The 21,382-nt window shown below is 48.6% G+C and overlaps 3 protein-coding genes across 6 annotated transcripts in view; all 3 read right to left on the reverse strand.

Annotated features, from left to right (window-relative positions):
* Positions 1 to 12,611, reverse strand: part of LOC132445737 (netrin-1-like) — a 17,991-nt gene extending 5,380 nt beyond the window's left edge. The window contains 3 exon segments of the mRNA XM_060035853.1: positions 407 to 711; positions 714 to 1,933; positions 12,300 to 12,611. Coding sequence (XP_059891836.1) covers positions 407 to 711; positions 714 to 1,923 — 1,515 coding nt within the window. The 5' untranslated portion in view covers positions 1,924 to 1,933; positions 12,300 to 12,611.
* Positions 12,612 to 13,512: 901 nt separating this feature from the next.
* On the reverse strand, positions 13,513 to 20,046 carry cnpy4 (canopy FGF signaling regulator 4). Of its 4 annotated transcripts, XM_060077223.1 has the most exons (8): positions 19,873 to 20,046; positions 19,379 to 19,505; positions 19,035 to 19,131; positions 18,662 to 18,784; positions 18,072 to 18,189; positions 16,615 to 17,813; positions 16,159 to 16,277; positions 15,880 to 15,968 (listed from the first exon to the last, which is right to left on the reverse strand). In XM_060077223.1, exons 1-6 carry the CDS (start codon positions 19,955 to 19,957, stop codon positions 17,725 to 17,727), a joined length of 639 nt encoding a protein of 212 aa, XP_059933206.1. In that variant the 5' UTR covers positions 19,958 to 20,046; the 3' UTR covers positions 15,880 to 15,968; positions 16,159 to 16,277; positions 16,615 to 17,724. The 4 variants fall into 4 exon arrangements, with proteins under 4 accessions (XP_059933205.1, XP_059933204.1, XP_059933207.1 ...); XM_060077222.1 differs by lacking the exons at positions 18,072 to 18,189; positions 18,662 to 18,784; positions 19,035 to 19,131; positions 19,379 to 19,505; positions 19,873 to 20,046 and adding an exon at positions 13,513 to 13,945 and having other exon boundaries at positions 16,615 to 17,724; XM_060077221.1 differs by lacking the exons at positions 18,072 to 18,189; positions 18,662 to 18,784; positions 19,035 to 19,131; positions 19,379 to 19,505; positions 19,873 to 20,046 and adding an exon at positions 13,513 to 13,949 and having other exon boundaries at positions 16,615 to 17,724.
* A 171-nt stretch (positions 20,047 to 20,217) lies between these two features.
* rpgrip1 (RPGR interacting protein 1) overlaps positions 20,218 to 21,382 on the reverse strand; it is a 16,967-nt gene continuing 15,802 nt past the window's right edge. The window contains 2 exon segments of the mRNA XM_060035854.1: positions 20,218 to 20,583; positions 20,980 to 21,253. Of these exon segments, the coding sequence (XP_059891837.1) occupies positions 20,357 to 20,583; positions 20,980 to 21,253 (501 nt within the window). The 3' untranslated portion in view covers positions 20,218 to 20,356.

Consider the following 21,382-nt stretch of genomic DNA (forward strand, 5'->3'; position numbering starts at 1 on the left):
CAATCTTCTAAATCCTCTCCTTCTCACGTTAACTAATCTTCTCAGGTTGTCCTATCAATGACAGCAAACACTTCGACGTCTTGTGTTTGAAAGGGAGAAAGAAAACATTGTGCAATAAGCTGTCAAAAGATGGAAATTCCAGGTTCAGAGACCAGCAGTCTTCCCCAGAATTTTGGGTCAACCATCTGGATTTTGTAAAAAATCAAAACATAACCCAGAGGTTACGTTAGACGTAACCAAACTTGCTGAACCCAAATATCCTCCAAAATGTTCCAACCAACATTGGTTTGCGCTTTTATTGTTGAAAGCGATATGAAACCCGGCCAAATATCAACCCGAGGTTCATCAAACCACACTTATTAACGTATACTCAACCGGTAGAGGGTGGGAGTGGGAACTTACCGACGCAGGGGTTGGGCTGCGTGGGCGTGGCCCGGTGCCAGGGCTTATCAAAATAAAAGTCCTCGCACACGTCGCAGTCCGGCCCCGTCGTGTGATGCTCGCACACGCACACCGCCCGCCCGTGGTCGTCGCGGCGACACTTGGAGGCGTGGCCGTTGCACTTGCACCGGCCTCCCACCTGCAGGTCGGAGAGCGCCAGAGGGGGCGCTGGGGGCGGGGCCAAGACCCGCGGCAGGGGAGGGGCCAGCTGCATATTCCCGTAGCCCCTCCCCGCGTGATGATGGTTCCTCCGCCGCCTCAGCTCCCGCCCCCCCCCCTGGTGGTCTCGGCCGCCCTGGCCCTGCTCCACCCTCCAGCGACACCCCGCGCCCGGACACGGGGGCCCCTGCGGTTGGTCCTTCTTGCGGCCCCGTTTCCGGCCCTTCCCCGCCCTCGTCTTCGGGGGCGGGGCCTCGTCCCGGCCGAAGACGTCCCCGCCCCCCTCGCCCGTGACGTTGAGCTCCTCCCCCCCGGGCCCCCCGGGCCCTTGCGGTGGCCCTTCCTGGGGGGCTTCTCCCCCTTGTCCCTCCGGGCCCCCGTCCCGGTGTTCTGCAGCTCCCTCTCCAGATACGTCAGACCGTTGTCCGACGCCGGCCCCTGGTCCACCTGATCTCCGGCGGCTCCCTGGGAGCCTGCCCTCCAGCCGGGCCCCCCACTCTCCTCCTCCTCGTCCTCTCCGTCCCCCACCCCCGGACCGGCCCCCTCCCCCGTCCCTCCCCTCCCCCCGGGCCTGACGGGGCGTCCCGCGCTGGACGCCTGGTGGAACACCACCCGGACGTCGGTGGCCGTGACCCAGTCCTGGAGGGTGGGGCTGTGGTCAAAGTCCACGGAGGACGGCCGCCCGTCCAGGGTGGAGAAGGCCAGCACCGTGCCCCCGCGGTGCTTGGGCAGGGGCCGGGGGTCCGAGCACAGGGGCTCCGTCTCGCGGTGCCGCGTCTGGGCCACCGTGCGGGCCGGCAGGCCGAAGGTCCCGGGACAGTCGCTGGAGTAGTGCTGCATGGGCCGCCACGTCTGCCCGTGGTCCATGGACTTGAGCACCGAGATGGAGAAGGGCTCCGGGGGCGCCCCCTGGTGGCAGAACTGCAGGCTGACGTAGGTGACCTCGAAGCGCCGGCCCAGGGGGAGGGTGACGACCCAGTCCCCGCCCTCCAGGCCCCCCCCGCCCCCGCCGGCCTGGGACCTCCAGCAGCTGAGGTTGTGGGGGTTGTGGAGGTCCGTCAGGGCGCTGGTGACGCCGGCCCCGGGCTCGGGGTGGCGCAGGGAGTTGCCGGCGGTGACGGGCACGCCGTACGCGGCGTTGATGAACTCGGACAGGCAGTGGCGCGGACGCCCGTCATGGTGGTAGCAGGGGTCCTGCGGCGAGGTCCAGCTCAGCGGGGCGTGGGAGAGGGCGGGCGAGAGGAAGGAGGGCGGGAGGAAGAGGAGGAGCAGAGGGAGGACCGAGGAGACCAGGCGGGAGGGGGGAAGGGGAAGTGACATCATGTCATCGGGCCTGTGGCAGGGGAAGAAGGAAAGAAAAGAAAAAAACGTGAGGAGAAAGCCAAAAAAAAGTGATGGATTTATGGCGCGTTTTGAAGCCGAAACAGAGAAGAAAAAGACGTTGCGGGACCACCTGTGTCTTTATTGGAAACACACTGTGTACCCGCTCCACGCATTCCCCTTCATGCGGGGCTTTGTTTGTTAATCCCGCCGTCAAGATGTCATCGCAGCACAACGCAATCTGCAGAACGACCCGACCGCAGCGCCACGGGCCAGCGCCTCAGAACCCCGCGGCACAAACAGCCTTTAACAACGGATTGATCGTAAAACCCACCCCCCCAACCTATAAAAAACGGGGGGGGGCGGTTGAGTGAGGTAGCGGGAGGAGGTGATGGTGAGTGGTGGTGGTGGTGGTGGAGGTGGAGGTGGTGGTGGTGGGAGTGGGTCTGAGTGGACCCTTCTTGGAGGATGACAAAAACCATGTCCGACAGCTGGGGCCAAGAAGAACCATGGACTGGACCGCATCCAGGAGATTTATGACTCTCTCCCGCCCCCCCCCCCCCCCCACCCCCCCACCCCATTTCAAATCACTTTACCACCGGTCGGTACACACACACACACACACACACACACACACACACACACACACACACACAAACGGGCAGGCTGAGAGCCTGAGCTGCAGCCTCATGTACCCAATGGGAACATGTTAGAAATACTTTCAAATAAAGTGGAGAGGGAGAGAGAGGATGAGAGAGGGTGGGGAGGGCTGAGAGATAGAGAGGGAGGACGAGAGAGGGTGGGTTGGGAGAGAGAGAGAGAGAGAGAGAGAGAGAGAGAGAGAGAGAGAGAGAGAGAGAGAGAGAGAGAGAGAGAGAGAGAGAGAGAGAGAGAGAGAGAGAGAGAGAGAGAGAGAGAGAGAGAGAGAGAGAGAGAGAGAGAGAGAGAGAGAGAGAGAGAGAGAGAGAGAGAGAGAGAGAGAGAGAGAGAGAGAGAGAGAGAGAGAGAGAGAGGAGAAGGTGGAGGAGAGAGATCCGAGAGTTGGACGGGGAACGGAAAGATTTATGGAGGAGGACTCGTAAACGGCGGTGTGCGTGTTCAGCTCCGCTCGGACACTTCCACCGCACGCTAGGACACAACGGGACACTGTGTCGTCCGCCATGTTAACAAATCCCTCCCCCCCACCCCCACCAAAGCGCAATTCATCTCCCTGTCACCATCTGATACTGTAGAGGCCTGAGTTCACTTCTCTCCTTTCTGCACGGTAAAACAATGGGTTGACGTTCCCTCGGACAGAACGACGGACTCTGTGGGATCTTTTTCTTGCGTCGTTTGGTTTTCGTTTCACACCGAGGGAAAAAAAGATAAAAATCCCCCAAAAAAACAACTGCTGCGTTGACCTCCTTCGGGTCCTGCCTTTCCTCCGCCCAGACCGTCTCTCCCCTGCTGCTCACACGGAGCTCCTCTGCCTATCGATCAGCAGTCTACTCCGCTCTCGTCCGCTACGTCACCCCGGCACCCATCTATCACCCACCCTCTCTGCGTCCGCGTCCAGAGGAGAACGACGCCCCTAACTGCTTCCAGATTGACGGGCCTCCTCTAACAAGCGTTTGACACGACAGCCCGGTCAGGCCGGGCCGTGAGAAGACCTAAGAGGACAAGTACGAAGAAGAAGAAGGAGAGGGCGCGAAGAGAGGGTGCGAAGAGAGGGCTCCACCACCTCCTTCTCCACCACCACTGCAACCTACCTAATCCTCACCATCTCCGTCAACACCTCCACCACCTTCACCCCCTCGTCCACCGCCACTACAACCTTCGTAATCACCGCCACCCCCACCCCCACCACCATCTCTGACCCCAGCATCTCCACCACCACAACCATCATCATCTCCACTACCGATACAGGAGGGAAATTCCAATCCCATCAGCAAACCCGACGGAGGACATAAAAGGCACATTGGGTGTCGTTGCTTGGGCGCGTTGCTAACAGCAACCCCTGTTGCCTACACCACCGCATTCTGGGTGCCCCGTCCGGCTCCCCGGGGCATTCCAGACGGGTCATGACACGCCCCGTGGGAACCACCCCCCCCCATCGCGCCGCTTGAAGGCGTGTGCCCCTAATTGATAGGTTGATTAATTACCCCTGGAGGGCTCCAGAGGTGTCGGCTGTCCCCGCAATGCCTGGAGGACGAGCGGCAGGGTTTGAAGCCACGCGGTCGGGAGGAAACCCGAGGAAAGGGAAACAGAGAGGGGGGGGGGAAAGGTTGCGGGGAGATGTTCTGTGACCTGGGTCGTCGTCCTGGTTCGGGAAGTTGAAGGAGCACTGGTTGTTAATAGACTGTATTTATACAGCGCTTTACAATATGGCCTGACATTAACCCATTCATGCACACATTCACACACCGACGGCGGAGTCAACGATTAAAGTCGACCGCCAGCTCGTCGGGAGCAGTTAGGGTGAGGTGCCTTGCTCCGGGACACCGCGACACTCACACACAACCCTTGCGGTTACCAGCCATCCCGCTCAACCTCCTGAACCACTGCCGCACTGGTTGTTGCTAGTGCCGGCTAAACAGCGAGGGGGTCAGAGTTGAAGTTGCAACACGTTTCGCACTCTTGACTCACTGAGACAAAGCAGAGCGCGTCTCGCGTTTGTTTTGCTAATGTTACCACTTAAATTAGCTTGACCGCTCTGAATAAACAAAAGAAAAGCCAGGCCAGGCATTCACCATCCATCTTGTGAAGGATTGCTTGAGATATCCTTGTGGTGGATGGTCGAAAATAATATTTGGATTAGAATATATAGTTCAATCGTCTCTAAACAAGCCTCCGCTCAACCCAGACGCGGTCGGTGGTGCAACTTTCCAGCGTAAGAGCGAGGGTAGCGTTGAGGATTACGGTCCGGTTTGTTTAACATTCTTACACTCACGTCACGTGTATTTATACTACTCCTTCACCGCCCTTTAACTCCAGCCGACTCCAAGAGCCTCGGATGGAACGAGACAGCGCACCATCCCCCCCCCCCCCCTTACCACCGTTCCTTGGTTTAACAAGAAGGGAAACCTAGTGACGGTCCCACTTTGCGGCTGACTTTGATCCACTTTGATCCGCTAGTGGCCACTTGGATCCGCTAGTGGCCACTTGGATCCGCTAGTGGCCACTTGGATCCGCTAGTGGCCACTTGGATCCGCTAGTGGCCACTTGGATCCGCTAGTGGCCACTTGGATCCGCTAGTGGCCACTTGGATCCACTAGTGGCCACTTGGATTGCCTAGTGCCTAGTGGCCACTTTAATCCCCAAGGGACCACTCAGACTTGTCATTGGTGGGGTTATGTTAGCTAATTAACCTCTCGTCTCACTACAGCTTCTATAATGGATAGATTCCCCTTCTGAGACCCCCCCCCCCCCTCCCCTAGGTCGGATCCACATTCTCTGGGCCGAAACCGGATCATCCCTTTGGCACCTCTACTGTAACCGGTTGGATATGGTATCAAGGTCCCCCCCCACCCGGCCCCCTTCTCACACAGACCCCCTGCTGCCTTCCATAAATTCCCACAGCCGGCATGTCGGAAGAACGTGGAAGTGCTGCGGAACTCTGTGCTAATGCGCTGCCTGAACATCTCTGACACCCAGGACGCGCTTGTAAAACAATGTCGCTATTGCAGATGCAAACCAAATCGACAGCCATGTTCGAGACTTGACTCGAGCTTAATTATTTAATATTTAGATCATTTTAATATTACAACATAAAAAATAATAAATATATTTGAAAAATTATCCAAAAAAGAAAAAGACCCAAACCAGAACTATTGCCCGCGTACATCACGCATGCAACCCGATAGTGTTGGTGATGGGGTTCGACCAACCGAGCGCCCCCGGCCACACGGTTCAGCTTCGAACGCAGCTCTGCCCAGTCAGGCCCGGAGCTACAAGCACACGTACGTGCCAGCAGCCTCTCCGTTCATGTTTTCAGCGGCGAGGAACCTTGTGTGAACCGGAGCGACCCACGCCGCGCCGCTCCGGTTCACACCGGGACCACCCGCCCGGGACCACCACTACCACGTGTTTAGAAGAATAAAACCCACTTTCAAGGTCAACGAAGCCGTTCATTATCGTTTCAACATCACTTTTTTAGATTTTTTTCTACACGGCCCCAGAAAAAGAATAAGAAGGGGGGGGGGGGGGGGGGGGGGTAGTGTGTAGGAGGTCAGAGAGATGCTGTAATGTGTGGAGAGGGAGCGTGGGGGAGTTGATGGTCCTGGGAACGGACGTGGGAACGGAGTGGCAGGGGATGAGCTCAGTAACAGTGGAGGATAAACGAGGATTAGATAGGTGTGCTGTCTGGGCGCTCTCTTTTTTCCCCTGTTATCGTGTAATGAACACCGGGCCTGAGGAGGTGAGCGTGGTATGGGACGGCCGGGGAGCCGGTGCGGTCATGAGCACTGTTCCGGAGTGTTGCTTTAGAGTCCTTCCAAGTTCCAGCGTGTGGCCACGATGGAGGAGTCAGTTCATTAGAGACGCACTGAGCAGATGGCCAGACACCCAGAGCAGCTTGGGTTTACACATCGCGAGGGGGTTATAAAGAAAATAATGAGAGTTGTATGAAAGCGAAATGGGGTAAGATTATTTTTTTTTCATCCCCCCCTTTGTTTTGATTAAATTTGGTTTTGATTTGAGTCTCATGGTTCCGATTTTAATTACATTGTGGCGGCTGGGGATTGAGTCAATGGTTCGTTGGCTTACAGGCCATTGCTATAGATCAAAACGCATGGAAACCACGAGACTCCGTCACACTCTAATGTAGGAGCATAAAGCTTTGGGCACAAAAATGGTAGACTGCAGCTTTAAAGAAACAATGAAAAACGCGATGACATGAACACTACAAATATACAGAGAATATTAACCGGCCAATCTTAAAAGAGGCATACGACTAAATATAAACGCAAAGACAGAAGTAGACCTACTACGCCGTGAGTTGTTGTGACTGAAAGGTCACAAGGGTCACGGGGGGACGGGACGGGGGCTAAACACTATACCTGTTGTCTACTCTTGGCCCTATATTTCACCCGGTGCGGGTCTTGCTGCCTGTGCTGGGGGTGGGGGGGTCCCGTTATGTGGTGAGCAGATGAGCTGGATTTTGAGCCGTCCCACACATTTTAACATTCCTCGTCATGGCCAAAACGCTCCGTGTCCAGGAAGGATACCACCGTGTCGGCCAAGAGGCCCTCGCAGAGAGAGGGATGAAACCAGAGCACCGATTCTGAACTATTACATCTGACGATAAATGCGCATAAGTCTTTTTGGGTGGAGATCAAAATAAACAAGGGTCACGGTTGCTTTTTGTGGATGCGTGCGTAATCATGTTATGTTATTTTTAAACCAATTACAGAGATGGGGGGGGGGGGCACGCAATAGGTCTTCTAAATGTAGGCCTTACTGTTTGCAAATCCTGGTTCAAATCCCGCGAGACACACAGTAGCCCCTTGGCTTTAAATACATCTGATCAATATAATCTCCGTCGTAGAATCTCGTATCGTCACATCCGCCGCTCTGGCGCACCTGCTGGCACGCGTCACTGCAACGACACCTTTGTTAATTTCCAATTGTCCCTCACCACCCCCCCCCCCCCCCCCCCCCCCTCCAAAGCACGTCTGAAATACAACACTGGGACCTGGTTGGGAAGAAGGGAAAGGCTATGTATATATACCCTAACCCCCCCCGTCCGTCCGTCCGTATTCTCAAACGGCATCCGGCTGTGTCTGTGCTGCCGCGGAGGAGCGCATTCCTGGAGCGCAGGTTTACGCGCTATCTTCTGGTTTAACAGCATTCTGCAACTGTCATGAAACACACTAAATAGATTATAGCCACTGTTTCGCTTTTTTTTTTTTACACCGTCACCTGTGGGAAAGGGAATTCCCATGGGTCGGGGTGCACGTTTAGTCCTATAGGATAGGCTATACTGACAATGCGTGGAAACGGGTGCCTAAACAACTCGAGTTTATTTGGCTGGCCTTTGCGTAGTATTTCTCCCTGCATAGAGTGCATATGTCCTTGATATTTGAAGGAGAGGTACTTAGGCCTACTTTAACACCACACACACACCCACACCCACACACTTTTCCTCCCACGCTGTACCTCCTCACACACAAATTGGCAGAGCCCGTTCCATTAAGGTTTTGTTTAAAACGGCGGAGTGGTTGAGCAACAGATGGGAATAGAGTGGTTTTAAGTTTTAATGTTCTAATGACGCAGATGCCAGCTCCAGCCGCAGAAAACAAATGAAAAACTTTCCTCAGGGCAGTTTGTTTTGTGTCCAATTAATGCATTTAAAATGTTAAACCCTGGAGTACATGCCAACACCAAATGAGTTCTCTGAGATGTTATTCTTTTAATTGTATTACAACAAACTTGGGCTCAGGCTATAAACAGGGTTTCTTTAAACAGGGCCCGGTGAAATTAATCTCAGTGGTTTATATTCCACGCAACCAGCGGACGCGACTATTTATTTAAAACCGCGGGCTCTATTTATATTGTAACAGCCATGTAGCCCATGGCTGTAAGTCACTGGATAAAAAACAAACACCAAAACTATGAGTCCGTGGTTTCTTGGATTTGGATTCTCTTCAAATAATAATATCAATAATATCAATGAGAAATATTTACTGTAGGACCAGATATTGTGTTTGGGGCGCTTTAACGTTGATTCATGTGTGCACGGTTCATTAAGTACTAATTGGTGTAATTAGGCTGCGTAGTTGCGGTAGGCCTGATTCAGATTATTGTGTGGTTAGCCCCCCGAAGCGACGGGTTTCAATGGAAGGATAATTGCATACCAATTGCATAATGTCTGTAATCAGACAGTATCATTATTTACTCTGTTAACGTTGGCCCAACACCAATTTTATGAGCGCATCAATCCATTAAATCTACTGGCGTTTAAAATGTAGTTAAAAGTCCTGAATGATGTTCAGTCAAACTCCACCTATTTAGTGCAGTACTTTAAGCCATCTCGATATGGAGCTGTAGGGGTGTGACTGACATTAAACTTCAAACATCTAGAATCAGATATTGAAATAACTGCAACAAATAAAAAGTATAGGCCCACATATACACGCATATATAACAATAATCAAAAATAAAGTAGGCGACACATGTGAATCCACAACGCGGACTACAGAAGCCTTTCGCTTATTGTGCCGTTCTAGATTGAAATCCAATAAATAGGCTTTGCACAAAGCTCGAGGGGTGATGAAAAAAAGATAAGTACAAGTCGGCGCCATCAATTAAAGGATAAAACGTGTTCCACTCACCATGTGAACCAAAAGTAATCCCTCTCTGCTCTATTGCGGTCATGCGCTTGTCTCAGGCAATAAAGCGACCGCCGCAGGACAGCAGCAGCGAGTGTGGGCGAGATTCCCCGAGTGGGACGGCAGCAAGTGTGTGTGCTGAAGTCCCGGAGCCGGACAGCAGCAACAAGTGTGTGCGGTAGTCCCGAAGTGGAACGGCGGCTGCGAGTGTGCGGGAGTCACGGAGTGGGACAGCGGCAGCAGCGGGGCTGAGCGCTGGGATCCGCGTATAGGAGGCGTCCCATCCCTGACGTAGACATATGAGGCCTACTACACACACACACACACACACACACACACACACACACACACACACACACACACACACACACACACACACATCTGCCAACTGGCCTTTAGGCTGGGTATGAGGGAACGACTTGATCTCCCGCCCCTCGGGTTCATTATTGGAAGTGGCGGGCACTTTGACGGAGGCAGGGAGAAAAGGCTGGAGACTCTCGCCGTTATTAGGAGATCCGTGCTCGCCCTGAAATAATTAACCACCGGCCATTTCTTTCTTCCAATTAGATCACTGGAGAAGAGGAGAGGGGGGTGGGGGACCTCTTGTTAATCGACAAGTGGATCGTTCTCAGATGTGCTCGTTCGGAGAAACAAAAACTGATACAGATGGAAAAGGCTGCGTGCGTGCGTTTGAGAGAGAATGGGTGCGTGTGCGTGTGTATGTGTATGTGTATGTGTATGTGTGTGTGTGTGTGTGTGTGTGTGTGTGTGTGTGTGTGTCCGTGCGCGTGCATATTCAAAACAAAGAAAATACTAAGGTAAAGGATAATAGGAAGATTGGGGCACGGCAGAAAAGGGAAAGTTTCCCAGGGAAAACTATAAAACTGATTGATGACTTCCCAGCAGGAATGCTTCCCCCAGGCCCCAGGTGTGTGTGTCAAGTAGTTACCGACTCGTTGGGAAATGCTATCCTTGGAAACAGGACAAGTGCAATAAATTGAAATGGCATGGTCAATTGAAGAAATGGCACGTTTGCGCGTCAATATCTCCCTCCTTGGCATCGCGAACACAAAGGCGTGTGTGTGTGTGCAGCGCGCCCCGGGCTAGGGCTGAGATAAGTGTGGGCGTTCAATTATCGATTGGAATAACAAAATGCGTTTGGATACCAGACCGATAGCATAACCCCCTCGCCTATAAATTATAGGCTTATAATAAACGATAAACACAGTCAACGGGTGAGGGACCCAGTGCCAGAATGTTTCGCCCTGCAGCGTCTAGGCTTAACAAAGGGAGGTGGAATCATAACAAATAGAAGCGCAATTATACACTCATGCACTCAGCATCATCCGCCTGTTACGGAACTGGAGCGCATTTCACAAGACAACGGTGTCTGAATTTGACGGATTGCCTCCATAATAAAATATGGAGACCAAATCGCAACAATGTGCCGTTGTTGTGAGTAAGCCAATGTCAGATAAGGCCCATAGAACCCATAGGGAACATGGGAGATTTGCTCTAATTTCTCTTTATAGGCCTGATAATGATGATGTGTTTTTATAATGTGTGCGTGCGTGTGTGTGTGTGTGAGTGCGTGGGTTTGTGTGTGTGTGTGTCTGTTGATTTTGAAAATATTTAACTGCATTAAACAGTCAGTTCTCACTTCTGAGGCACATGTCTGAGGTGACCACCGAAGCCTTCATGTGTATATTTTAGGGGAACTGCATATAAACATAACGATTTTCATTCAAAATCGCTTCCCACCACCGGACCACAGTCCAAAATCGTTAAGGGATTTTGCGGCACGCACACGTACACGCACACACACACACACACACACACACACACACACACACACACACACACACACACACACACACACACACACACACACACACACACACACACACACACACACACACACACACACACACACACACACACACACACACACACACACACAGGAAATTCAAAGACATGTAAACAATCACCCCATTTCTCTTCCCGAGAGTCCGCCAAAGGGCTTCACACATGAGCTAATCTAAAGGTTAAGCGCGATCAGTATTGACGGAGCCCACATGTCGGAATTAAATTAGATCGATGCGTTGCGCCTCTGGATCAGAAAGTAGATATATGGAACGGACATGGAAACAAAATAAAGGCTACAATTAAAATAAATAAATGAATTCAATAGCCTTAATCAATAAAGCGCCCCCAGATCAAGCTTATTTATTTAAATGCACGCCTTATAATAATAAGTGTTAAATGAATAATAATAATTTGAACAGGCCTCGGACTGCAGACACAAATCGGTCGTTTTTGGCGCAGGTGTTTGTTTGACGAGGACGAGGTGAGAGAGGTGCCTCAAACACACACACACACACACACACACACACACACACACACACACACACACACACACACACACACACACACACACACACACACACACACACACACACACACACACACACACACACACACACACACACACACACACACACACACACACACATTCATCGCGGAAAAAATAAGGCCAAAATAAACAAAATAATTAATCATTCTGAGTACAGACCTAATTGTGGATACAATATCGCTTTGATAATGCTCTTGCTGAGGGCCTAATAGTTGCCTATATACTACAGGTGATCTTTATTAACTCTTGTGGTTAATACGTTTGCCAACCAACAGTTACAGGTTCATATAACACAGTAATATACCCTTGAACAATAGGCTCTGTTTTATTTAGGCCTAATGAATTCACCATTTAGGCAACATATCGAAAATTGGTTGAATGGCCCAAATAATAATAATAGGCTACTATATTACTACTGCTCCGAATAATGATGATAATAATAATAATATCACAACTACAATAATAGACGAATAATTTAATAAACTAAATAAAGTGGCATATATAGCCTAATTACAACAGGCCCGTTTAAATAAGGATATTTAAACGTGGCCGGACGCTTACTGATTGCACCATATTAGGCCTACAACAACGATTAATAGATAGACCATCCATATGTATACATTTTGGTAAATTGCAAAAAAACAAAGGTGATCTCCTACGTGTGAGAAGCCCAGTGTGAGTCCGGACTGATGGGAGGCGAAGGGCCGGAGCGGCCGTCAGGAGACCGGGGGGGCGGTTGGCTGGTGGAGGTCCGGGTGCTGGTGTACAGTGAGCTCCCTCCCTTGGGACCCCCGCCTCGAACGGGCCCGTCCGCCCGCGGTGGGATGTTGTTACTGGGGAAGAAACACGCACAGCTGGGAGATGTAGGGTCGATGTGCTGGTCATGGACATGTAGGCCTACAAGTGTTAAATTCAGTCCCCGTATCCACGTTGAATGCACCGCATGTTGGCTACGACCAGACAACGCACCATTTTATTTGCTTCAACTATATCTCTATACATCTTTGCATATTTGACAATTTTTTTCATCATATCCCAAGAAGGCATTTTCCATAAAATCATTTTAAATCAAAAAAGCTGTCTGTTTTTTTTTTTTTTTACAACGTTTATTGTCCCACACAACCTGTCATCAACAGCACTATAGGAGCATCTCGGTTTTAGGTCTATTTATTATTATTTATTTTAGGACGCATAAATCGGCTTTTTCAGAGCTATCGTTCCGTCTTTCCGAGTCTGATTGTGTGACAAAAAATCCCCCAAAACCGCCCGGAGCTCCGGCTGCTCCGAGCTCCAGAGGTTCCATGAGGAGGGCTCGATGTAAACTACGCACCAGCGAATAAAAGTTTGTGTAGCCTATAGATAATTGTCACACATGGCACAATTTAATAGTTTAATTGAGCGTATTTTCTTTTACCGGCATTGTATCTTTAATTGTTTTAGAAAATACCAGACCGAAATAAATAAACAGTAATGATAGTTTAAACTATTAACGTTAATCATGCAATAATTATTATTTTCGTTGTCCTCGAGGCACTGATTCCAACATGATTGACTATCTTCTTTTTAAAATATGAACCAGATTAGGCTTATTTTGACCATAATTTTGAAAACAATAGGCCTTTGCTAATTTAACCTGAAACATTTATAAAGGTTCATTCGAGGGACATATGTTAGCGGTCTAAAAATAGAGAATATATTGTTATTTATTTAAATAAGCAGCAGTCAATAGGCCTACTGGGAAAAAAACCGTTTAGATTTATGATTTCATTTTCCATGGTTGCCAATCGTCCATGAGAGCGCATAAATGGGCCCAAGATGGTCTCCTTATGCCACTCTGGAAATAAACTGAGAAAAAGACATACAGATCCACAGTTGAATGCTAAACTGGAAGAAATAAATAATAAAATTCATTCATCCTCTTTAATGGAGCGGTTTCTGTAACACATGTGGAAATCAATCTTTAATAGCCATAGCCGTAGCCTTTGTTTGGTGCTTTACCGCCCTCTGGTGGCGGGTCTTATTTGGTGCATTACTGCCCTCTGGTGGCGGGTCTTATTTGGTGCATTACTGCCCTCTGGTGGCGGGTCTTATTTGGTGCATTACTGCCCTCTGGTGGCGGGTCTTGTTTGGTGCATTGCTGCCCTCTGGTGGCGGGTCTTGTTTGGTGCATTACTGCCCTCTGGTGGCCGGTCTTGTTTGGTCCATTACTGCCCTCTGGTGGCGGGTCTTGGTACTTCGTGAGAGAAATGTCTCATCCGTCCCCCAGTTCCAACAGACCGAGGCGTCCCCGTCTGCTGACCTCCAACTATCTTATGGAGACGAATGGATAATGTTGCATTGATAAACTTTCATGCATTACAGGCTATGTGTACTTTAACAAAACCATTTAAATGATCATAAAGTCTATAACCTTACTGTCCGTCCACACCAGAAGCGAATTGAGCGACCAAATCGCCGGAAGTCATTCACTTTCTATGGGCAAGAGCGACCAAAGCGACCAAAGCGACCAACGCTACCAGCGGCCAAAGTTGAGCGACCAGAGCGTCAAAAAGAAGTTGAAAACTTTTTAACTTTATGCAAATGACTATTATTCGCTTCAGCGACCAAACACTGACAGCCAATCGGAATGTAGACGCTCTTCGCTTGCGTGGATCCCAGGGAACATCGGCAGGCACTTTGGTTCCTACCTACCTTTATTCACTCACTGAACAAAATGTCGGCTGAAGTATTAATCGCGGCTGTAACTGGGCACCCGGTGTTGTACGAACCCACCCTTTTTCAGTTCAGAGATCGAAACGCCATAGTGGTTTGGATATCAAGTGATGATAAGCGGGAGTATTTATAGGCTACATCTAGAACGTTCGTATTTAAGCGGGAATCATTATAATTTGCTCTACATGCCACCAATCTAACCAACCAATCGCGTGTAGCATGCTTTAAACAAAACCGTCACATAAACAAACTAATCGACAAGACGAGGGATAAATGACAAGGGATATATCTCTTGTCTTTTATCCCTCTATTCCCCACTATTCACGGAGCCTGAGGTGAATAATTTTTAATTAAATAGTCTAGAGATAGATAGATAGTCAAGTCTTTATTAATACCAAACGACACAAATCGTCGGGAATCCATTTAGGTGGTTCGTCCCACACAGGACAGTAGCCTACAAGACCACACAGAACAAGTCTGACTGGACATACACACAATACATCACATTAAAACTAGACACGCGTTGATAGATAGATAGACAGAAAGACCTAGATAGATAGATATGTTCCATTATTTGCCTTGCGGAGCCAACCAGTCCTGTGCACGTATGCAAATTAGCCATGTGCGCTAACGTCTATTTGTTTTGAATGCGACGAATGAGTGCAGATCATGATTTGCAGATCCAGATCAGTGAAACATATTTAAACTACTACAGCACGCAGGGTTTTTTGTTCTCGGTTGTAATTAGCCTACATTTTAGGATTTTTATATTGGGGGGAATCACTATTACTACTACTTGTTGTCGAAGCACTTTATCGAACAAGCAAAACCGTCTCGGCAATATGGCCAAGGTGTATGGGAGAGTTCAATATTTGATATGGCTGTCTGTAGGGCCTACTAAACGCATACGGCTCCTTTAAATGCGTCTGCATAATTGAATTGTACGTCATGAGCGACTTGAGCGACCAAAGCGAACAGAAAAATTCGCAGCGAAAATTCGCAGCGACCAAAGCGTCTTCGACGCTTTGGTCGCTCCTGGTGTGGACGTACACTTGCACCCACCCATCTTTCATTGACGCAAGAGAGGATTTCCACAATGTCTCAGTCATGGCCATGGGGTAAAAAAGGTAGCCCCCTCCTTTCTATGACCTTTTTCCCAAAAATCGTCTTTTTCTAATGCATCAATAATCATACTGTCAGAAAGATTGACATATTTTAACCCATGCAAAGTATTAAACAATTCCAAATGTTTGAAAACGATATCGAAACATCAACATATAGTATCAGAATTGAATCGACAGGGGGCAGCAATAACCCTAATCTAGTTAGGCTTTAATTACCCCTAGTCTATGAAGATGTACAGAAGGATAAAACTCTCTCCGGGGGCCAGAGGCAACTAGAAAGCAAACAGTGGCTTGTTATTCCTCTTCAAAAGCGAATGCAAACCAATGTACAATGAGGTGCTTGGGTTTGGTTCTTCCAGATGGAATAGTGTGTTCCACCAAACGGAGTGAAAGCAGCCCTGACCTGAGCCGGAGTTGGAGGTGGAAGGCCAGAAGCGGGGAACCACTGGGGCCCGGGAGTGTTTTAGAGGACCGCTACTCACCCCATACCTCCTAATGATGACAAAAACAGAACTACATCACCCATAATGCATCAGCAAGTATCAAGTCAGTCAGAAAAAAAAAAAAAGACTAGTAAGTTGTACTACTATATGCTGGAAGTGAAATGTTGGTTTAACTTTTATTTTGGCCTCGCTCCATTTGGGGTCAATAATTGTATAACGATTCTATTTATTTTACTCACCGTTTATAAATACAGTGTACTGGAACAGCCAGGGAGGGAGTTGGAGGGAGCTGTCCAGCTTCAGTGGGAGGAGGAGAGTAGACCAGCAGGTTGCTGAAGACAATGTTGTCATCTGATATCTGGTGAAAAAATGAATCCAAAAACATCACCAGGCTGCTATTCATGTGAATAAAAAAAGTTCCCAATATTGTTATCGCCTTTTCTACTTGGGTCCTGTCTGAGGTCAATGGTATTCAGGTGTAGATTGTTTAACCTTGTTCCTAGTTTAGTGTAATGATCCATCATTGCTTTAGTTTATTAAACTCACTGTTGTGTTCTACATTATCCGTGAAAGCATTGTTCAACTCAACTGGCCATCAGACATGATCAACTAAGATTCCTCACTAACGAATTGTAAACAAAAGTGTGAAACTTTATGGCATCAAACACTAATTTCAATAGTTCTGACGGTCTTACCATTAGTTTCGTGCCACACTCTCCATGCTGGGCTCGGAAGGTGTAAGCCCCCTTTCCACTGGCCTCTGCCTGGCAACGGCTCTGTGATTGGACCACAGGGCCAAGGTTCAGGCGTTTAGGGTCAACGGGGAACCCCAGACCAAAAGCATCCGCCTTCTCCTCCACCACCGTCACCTCCATACTGTCCTGAAGGCACTTCACCAAAACGCGGTCCTGAGACTTTTTTTCAAGGGCGGCCAGCTCGGAGAAAGTCATGAAAAGGGACTTTGATTGGTAGCTGTAGCACGCGACCGGCAGCCATCTAATCACCAGCAGGACGACGTGGAGGGAAAGCGGTGCCATTGCGGTGGTGAACGGAAAAGGTTTCTCCATTAAGGAAGATCCTTAGGCCAAAAGGAACCATCCAGAATGAGAACAAATGGGATCTTTTTGGGTCGTTTGACACACCTGAAATTAATCACACACAATCAAGCATTTTTTTTAACTCTTTTTTAAAACTTTTAATGACATGGTTTTTAGTGTCGGAACAGTTTGACACAGTTGTATATTCGTCATTTAATTGCCTATAAAAGTGCCACCAAGTAATCATTTTGAAAGGCAGAATAACAAGCATAACAAATATAAAAATACTGCAATAATGATGTAAAACTGTACATAAGGCACATGTCTAAAATAGCTCAGAAAAAAATACTGAGCAACATTAGTGTAAAATAATACTGAAATGGACAACAATAAAATAAAAATCGTAGAAAAGGTTCCCAATTAGTTGCATAAAGTTAGGCTACATTCTGTTGTGCAGGTATAAAGCCTTATTGGATGAACATGAATGGGCTTTAAAAAAGACAGGAAGTTTATACCTCATGAAAGTCAGAGCTATTGTGCAGTTTGGACGTCCGGCCAGGCCAATATTACAACCATGGCTTCTCATGTAAACTCATGTCATCCCATTTTAGAGATACTTTTCCCTTTCGGGATAACATTGAGGAAGGGAGGAAGGAGTAAGAACAGGCAGGGGCACAGCCTAGGGTCAAGGGTCAAAGGTCAAAGGTCAAACAGAGGCATTGTGTTGTGTAGTCCGGAGTGTGATCATCGTCGTCGTCGTCATCATCATCACAGTTCCCCAGCGTCATGTGACGTGGTCTTCTCCTCCTCCACTGCTTTGGCCCCCAGTTCTCCCTTCCACACCTCCTCCAGACACTCTGAGACCGGGAGGAAGCACGCAGGGTCACATGACAGCCACGTATCGGCCACAGATCTCAACTGGCCGATAACGACCAAATAATGTGAAACGGATACTAAACGGATATTATTTACAACGTTATTTGTGCTACTTTATAAAAAGAATGCACTCAGCTGTTAGGATCAATTTCGACCTGAAGTAGCTTAGGAGTATCGGCTGTTACATCAAACGTCGGTGTGTGTGTAGGGTTGGGGTTGGGGGTGGGGGGGGGTTGTACCTAGGTCGGGGGGGCTGAGGACGTGGGTCTGACACAGGAACCTCTCCAGTCGCTGGTCCTGGTGGTGGAAGTACCAGTCCTCCACCACCTCCTCGTACTCCTCCAGCATCGTCTCACACTGGACGCACACACGTATACACACACACGTGTACAAAAATATGAATTGATTTCAAATGGTGGTTGCTTTAAAATTTGCTTTAAATCTTTAAAGTGCAGTGTGTACGCCCTAGTGGGAATCAAACCTACACCCTGTCAATGCTATAAAGAGTATGATGTTGGGCTTGGTCAAAAAAACAATCTCACACAGACACAGACACACACACACACACACACACACACACAGAGACACAGACACAAACACAGACACAGACACAGACACAGACACACACACACACACACACACACACACACACACACACACACACACACACACACACACACACACACACACACACACACACACACACACACACACACAAAGAATATACACGACATAGACAAGTTGAAGTTCATGCGGTGGCCATACACACACCTGATAAGCTACAGACCAGTGAAGGGCTTCATGTTTCCCCACACCCACGTGAACACACCTGTTTCTTCAGGTCAGAGACCTCCACGGAGGGCTCGTCCCACAGCTCGTACGGCAGCCCGAGGTCCACCTTCACCCCCTTGTGGACCAGGTTCTTCAGCGTGGTCATGGTCTGACTGGCACCCTGTCACACACACACACACATACACGCACGCACACACAAACACGTGCGTTTAGCGGCCTCCAATTTTGATGCATTTATGCTTATTGGTCTAGGCTTATTATGTGATTGCCAAATGGAGCAATAAGCATTCATCATAAGGTCCATTACTTCACACACACACACACACACACACACACACACACACACACACACACACACACACACACACACACACACACACACACACACACACACACACACACACACACACCTTGGCATAGCGTAGGCTGCCCGGTCGCTCAGCGTGGATGTTGTACTGAAGGATTCCCTCACAGATGTTGTCCACCGCCTCCGTCAGCCTCGTTTCCCTGGCAACGCAACGTGTCAACAATAAGGCTCCCTCATCAATAATGACATGTAGATGATTACTGTAGCATCATAGTTCAGATGAGTTGAGGTGTTGAGAGTGTTCCAGTCATCACATAGAGGTAAATAAACAATCTACTCACGTATACCATTGGTAACCATTACTGGCTAGGGAAAGTGTTCTACATTTGGAGTTAGGGGGAAACTTCTACCATGACAGCTGTATAGATATGGCCACGACGAACTTACGAGGTGTTGTATTTTATCTTGCGTCTTCTTTTGCCAGTGTCCAGCACCTCTCCAAGCTCAAATACCTCTTTTGAACGGGCAGTCTTCTCCAGCGACGCCTGAAGCTCCATAGTGAGGAACTTACACACTGGTCGTGGAGAAGAGGGAACACAGACCAAGCAACTTTAGGACGAATGGCCGACGAGGAGTACGTAAGTGGCCCAGAGCCATATGACACTGTCACTCAGCATGATGAACAGATGCACATCTCCACAAAACTTTTTTGCACACTTATCCCATGTCTCTTAGTAGTCAGATAGAGACAGAAACAGGCAAAAACCCACACAATAATAATAATAACATAGCTTTCCGTGAATGCATGACGTTTTTCTTGTGTTTAATTGCGGAACTATTTTGAACTGAGGCTCTTCCACATAAAAACCGATGCGTGGATTAAGAAAAGGGGGGTGGTCTGGCGATACTTTTAACACGTCTAAAACTATTAAGTGGTTTACCTTCACATTTGTTCGGCAGTCTCTCGTCCTGGTCTGCCCTAGTGAAACTGCAGACCACCAATATAATCAACCATATGAAGCCCATATCTACTGTTCCGTTGACAAATTGAGAAATGAAGAGGACTTGTCCACATAGGCACGTTTGTTACTGCGCATGCGCAGCAGCCGTATTTTAAGGCATAACTAAATGATTTCCGATTGTCATTTAAAGAGCAGCGTCGATTGACGAAAAGATCGATCAATAGCTCTGAATGCAATGCTTTATTGACCGGACTTATTAGGAAGTGAAGCGAGATTATCACCAATAATGGACGACAAACAGACATGTGTCAATTAAACCCAGAAACCAGAATGTATGCCAGTATACAATTTGCAACTTTCTTCTGTAAATCAAATTTTTATCGTTGCCCAAAAATAAGTTACTAATAAATCACTATTCAACATTGCTCAGAGGTCCATGATTTATTCATTTAAACTCTCTTAATTAAAAAAAGTCGCTGTCCTCGTCATAATCGTCAACGTGTATCTGAGGTTTTTTCTTCTTCTCGTCTCTCTCCTCTTCCTCGTCCTCCTCTTCTTCGGTGGTCTGGCCTTCGTTCTCCGGCTCTTTCTCCCTGTGAAACTCCCGATAGATTCCCGTCAGAGCTTTGGCTGCCTCTAGGGAGACCTTCAGCTTACCGATAGCGTCTCCCTCCTCATCCACACTGACAACTGGAACACATGATCATTCATTAATTCATACAGTTACTGCAAGACAGCAATATTTCCTAATTTTATATGCCTTTAAAGGTCCCATGTTACACCACCAGGTGTGAGTATAATTAGCCGTTACAAGCCGTTTTGAAAATTTGCCTCTTGTGACAACACAAGTGGGCGTCTCCACCTAGATGTGTGTTGGATAGATCAGTCTACCAGCCTACCCAGTGGACTATAGCAAACGTTCTCTAGGTGGACACGCCCACTTGTGATGTCAGAAGAGGCAGATTTTCGAAACGCCTTATCGGCTAATCACGTTCATTGTCATATCACATGTCATTGTCAAAAATGTAAAGGAAATGATTATGACAAGTGTTATGACAAACGTCACAAATCCAAAACAACACCTACTATCGATCTGACGTTCGATGACATCATTTCCTGTGAGGAGAAGTTCCTGGAGGTCCAGGAAGGCGTGTCCCACGTCCACACACTCCTCCTCGTCATCCATTGGCTCACTGACCACGGTGAACTTCAACCTTATTGTTACACACGGGCGCACACACACACACACACACACACACGCAGAGACACAGACACACACACACGCACACATGCACACACACACACACACACACACACACACACACACACACACACACACACACATAATCACAATCAGTGTCTGTCACAGAGCTAGGTCAACTGCCTTCTGTGTTATGATCCACTATGGATGGATGGATGGATGAGTGGATGGATGGGTGGATGGATGGCTGGCTGGATGGCTGGATGGCTGGATGGCTGGTACACTACC

Source organism: Gadus macrocephalus, chromosome 17 (assembly GCF_031168955.1).
Source record: "Gadus macrocephalus chromosome 17, ASM3116895v1".
Taxonomy (NCBI): Eukaryota; Metazoa; Chordata; class Actinopteri; order Gadiformes; family Gadidae; genus Gadus; species Gadus macrocephalus.

What these genes read in the sequence shown, in the direction of transcription:
- cnpy4 (XM_060077221.1), bottom strand. Translation starts at nt 16,986, where the DNA reads ATGGAGAAACCTTTTCCGTTCACCACCGCAATGGCACCGCTTTCCCTC. An exon ending in AGTGTGGCACGAAACTAATG is followed by an intron (nt 16,278 to 16,614) that starts GTAAGACCGTCA and finishes TTTTTTCACCAG; the next exon opens with ATATCAGATGACAACATTGT. An exon ending in GTACACTGTATTTATAAACG is followed by an intron (nt 15,969 to 16,158) that starts GTGAGTAAAATA and finishes TGTCATCATTAG; the next exon opens with GAGGTATGGGGTGAGTAGCG.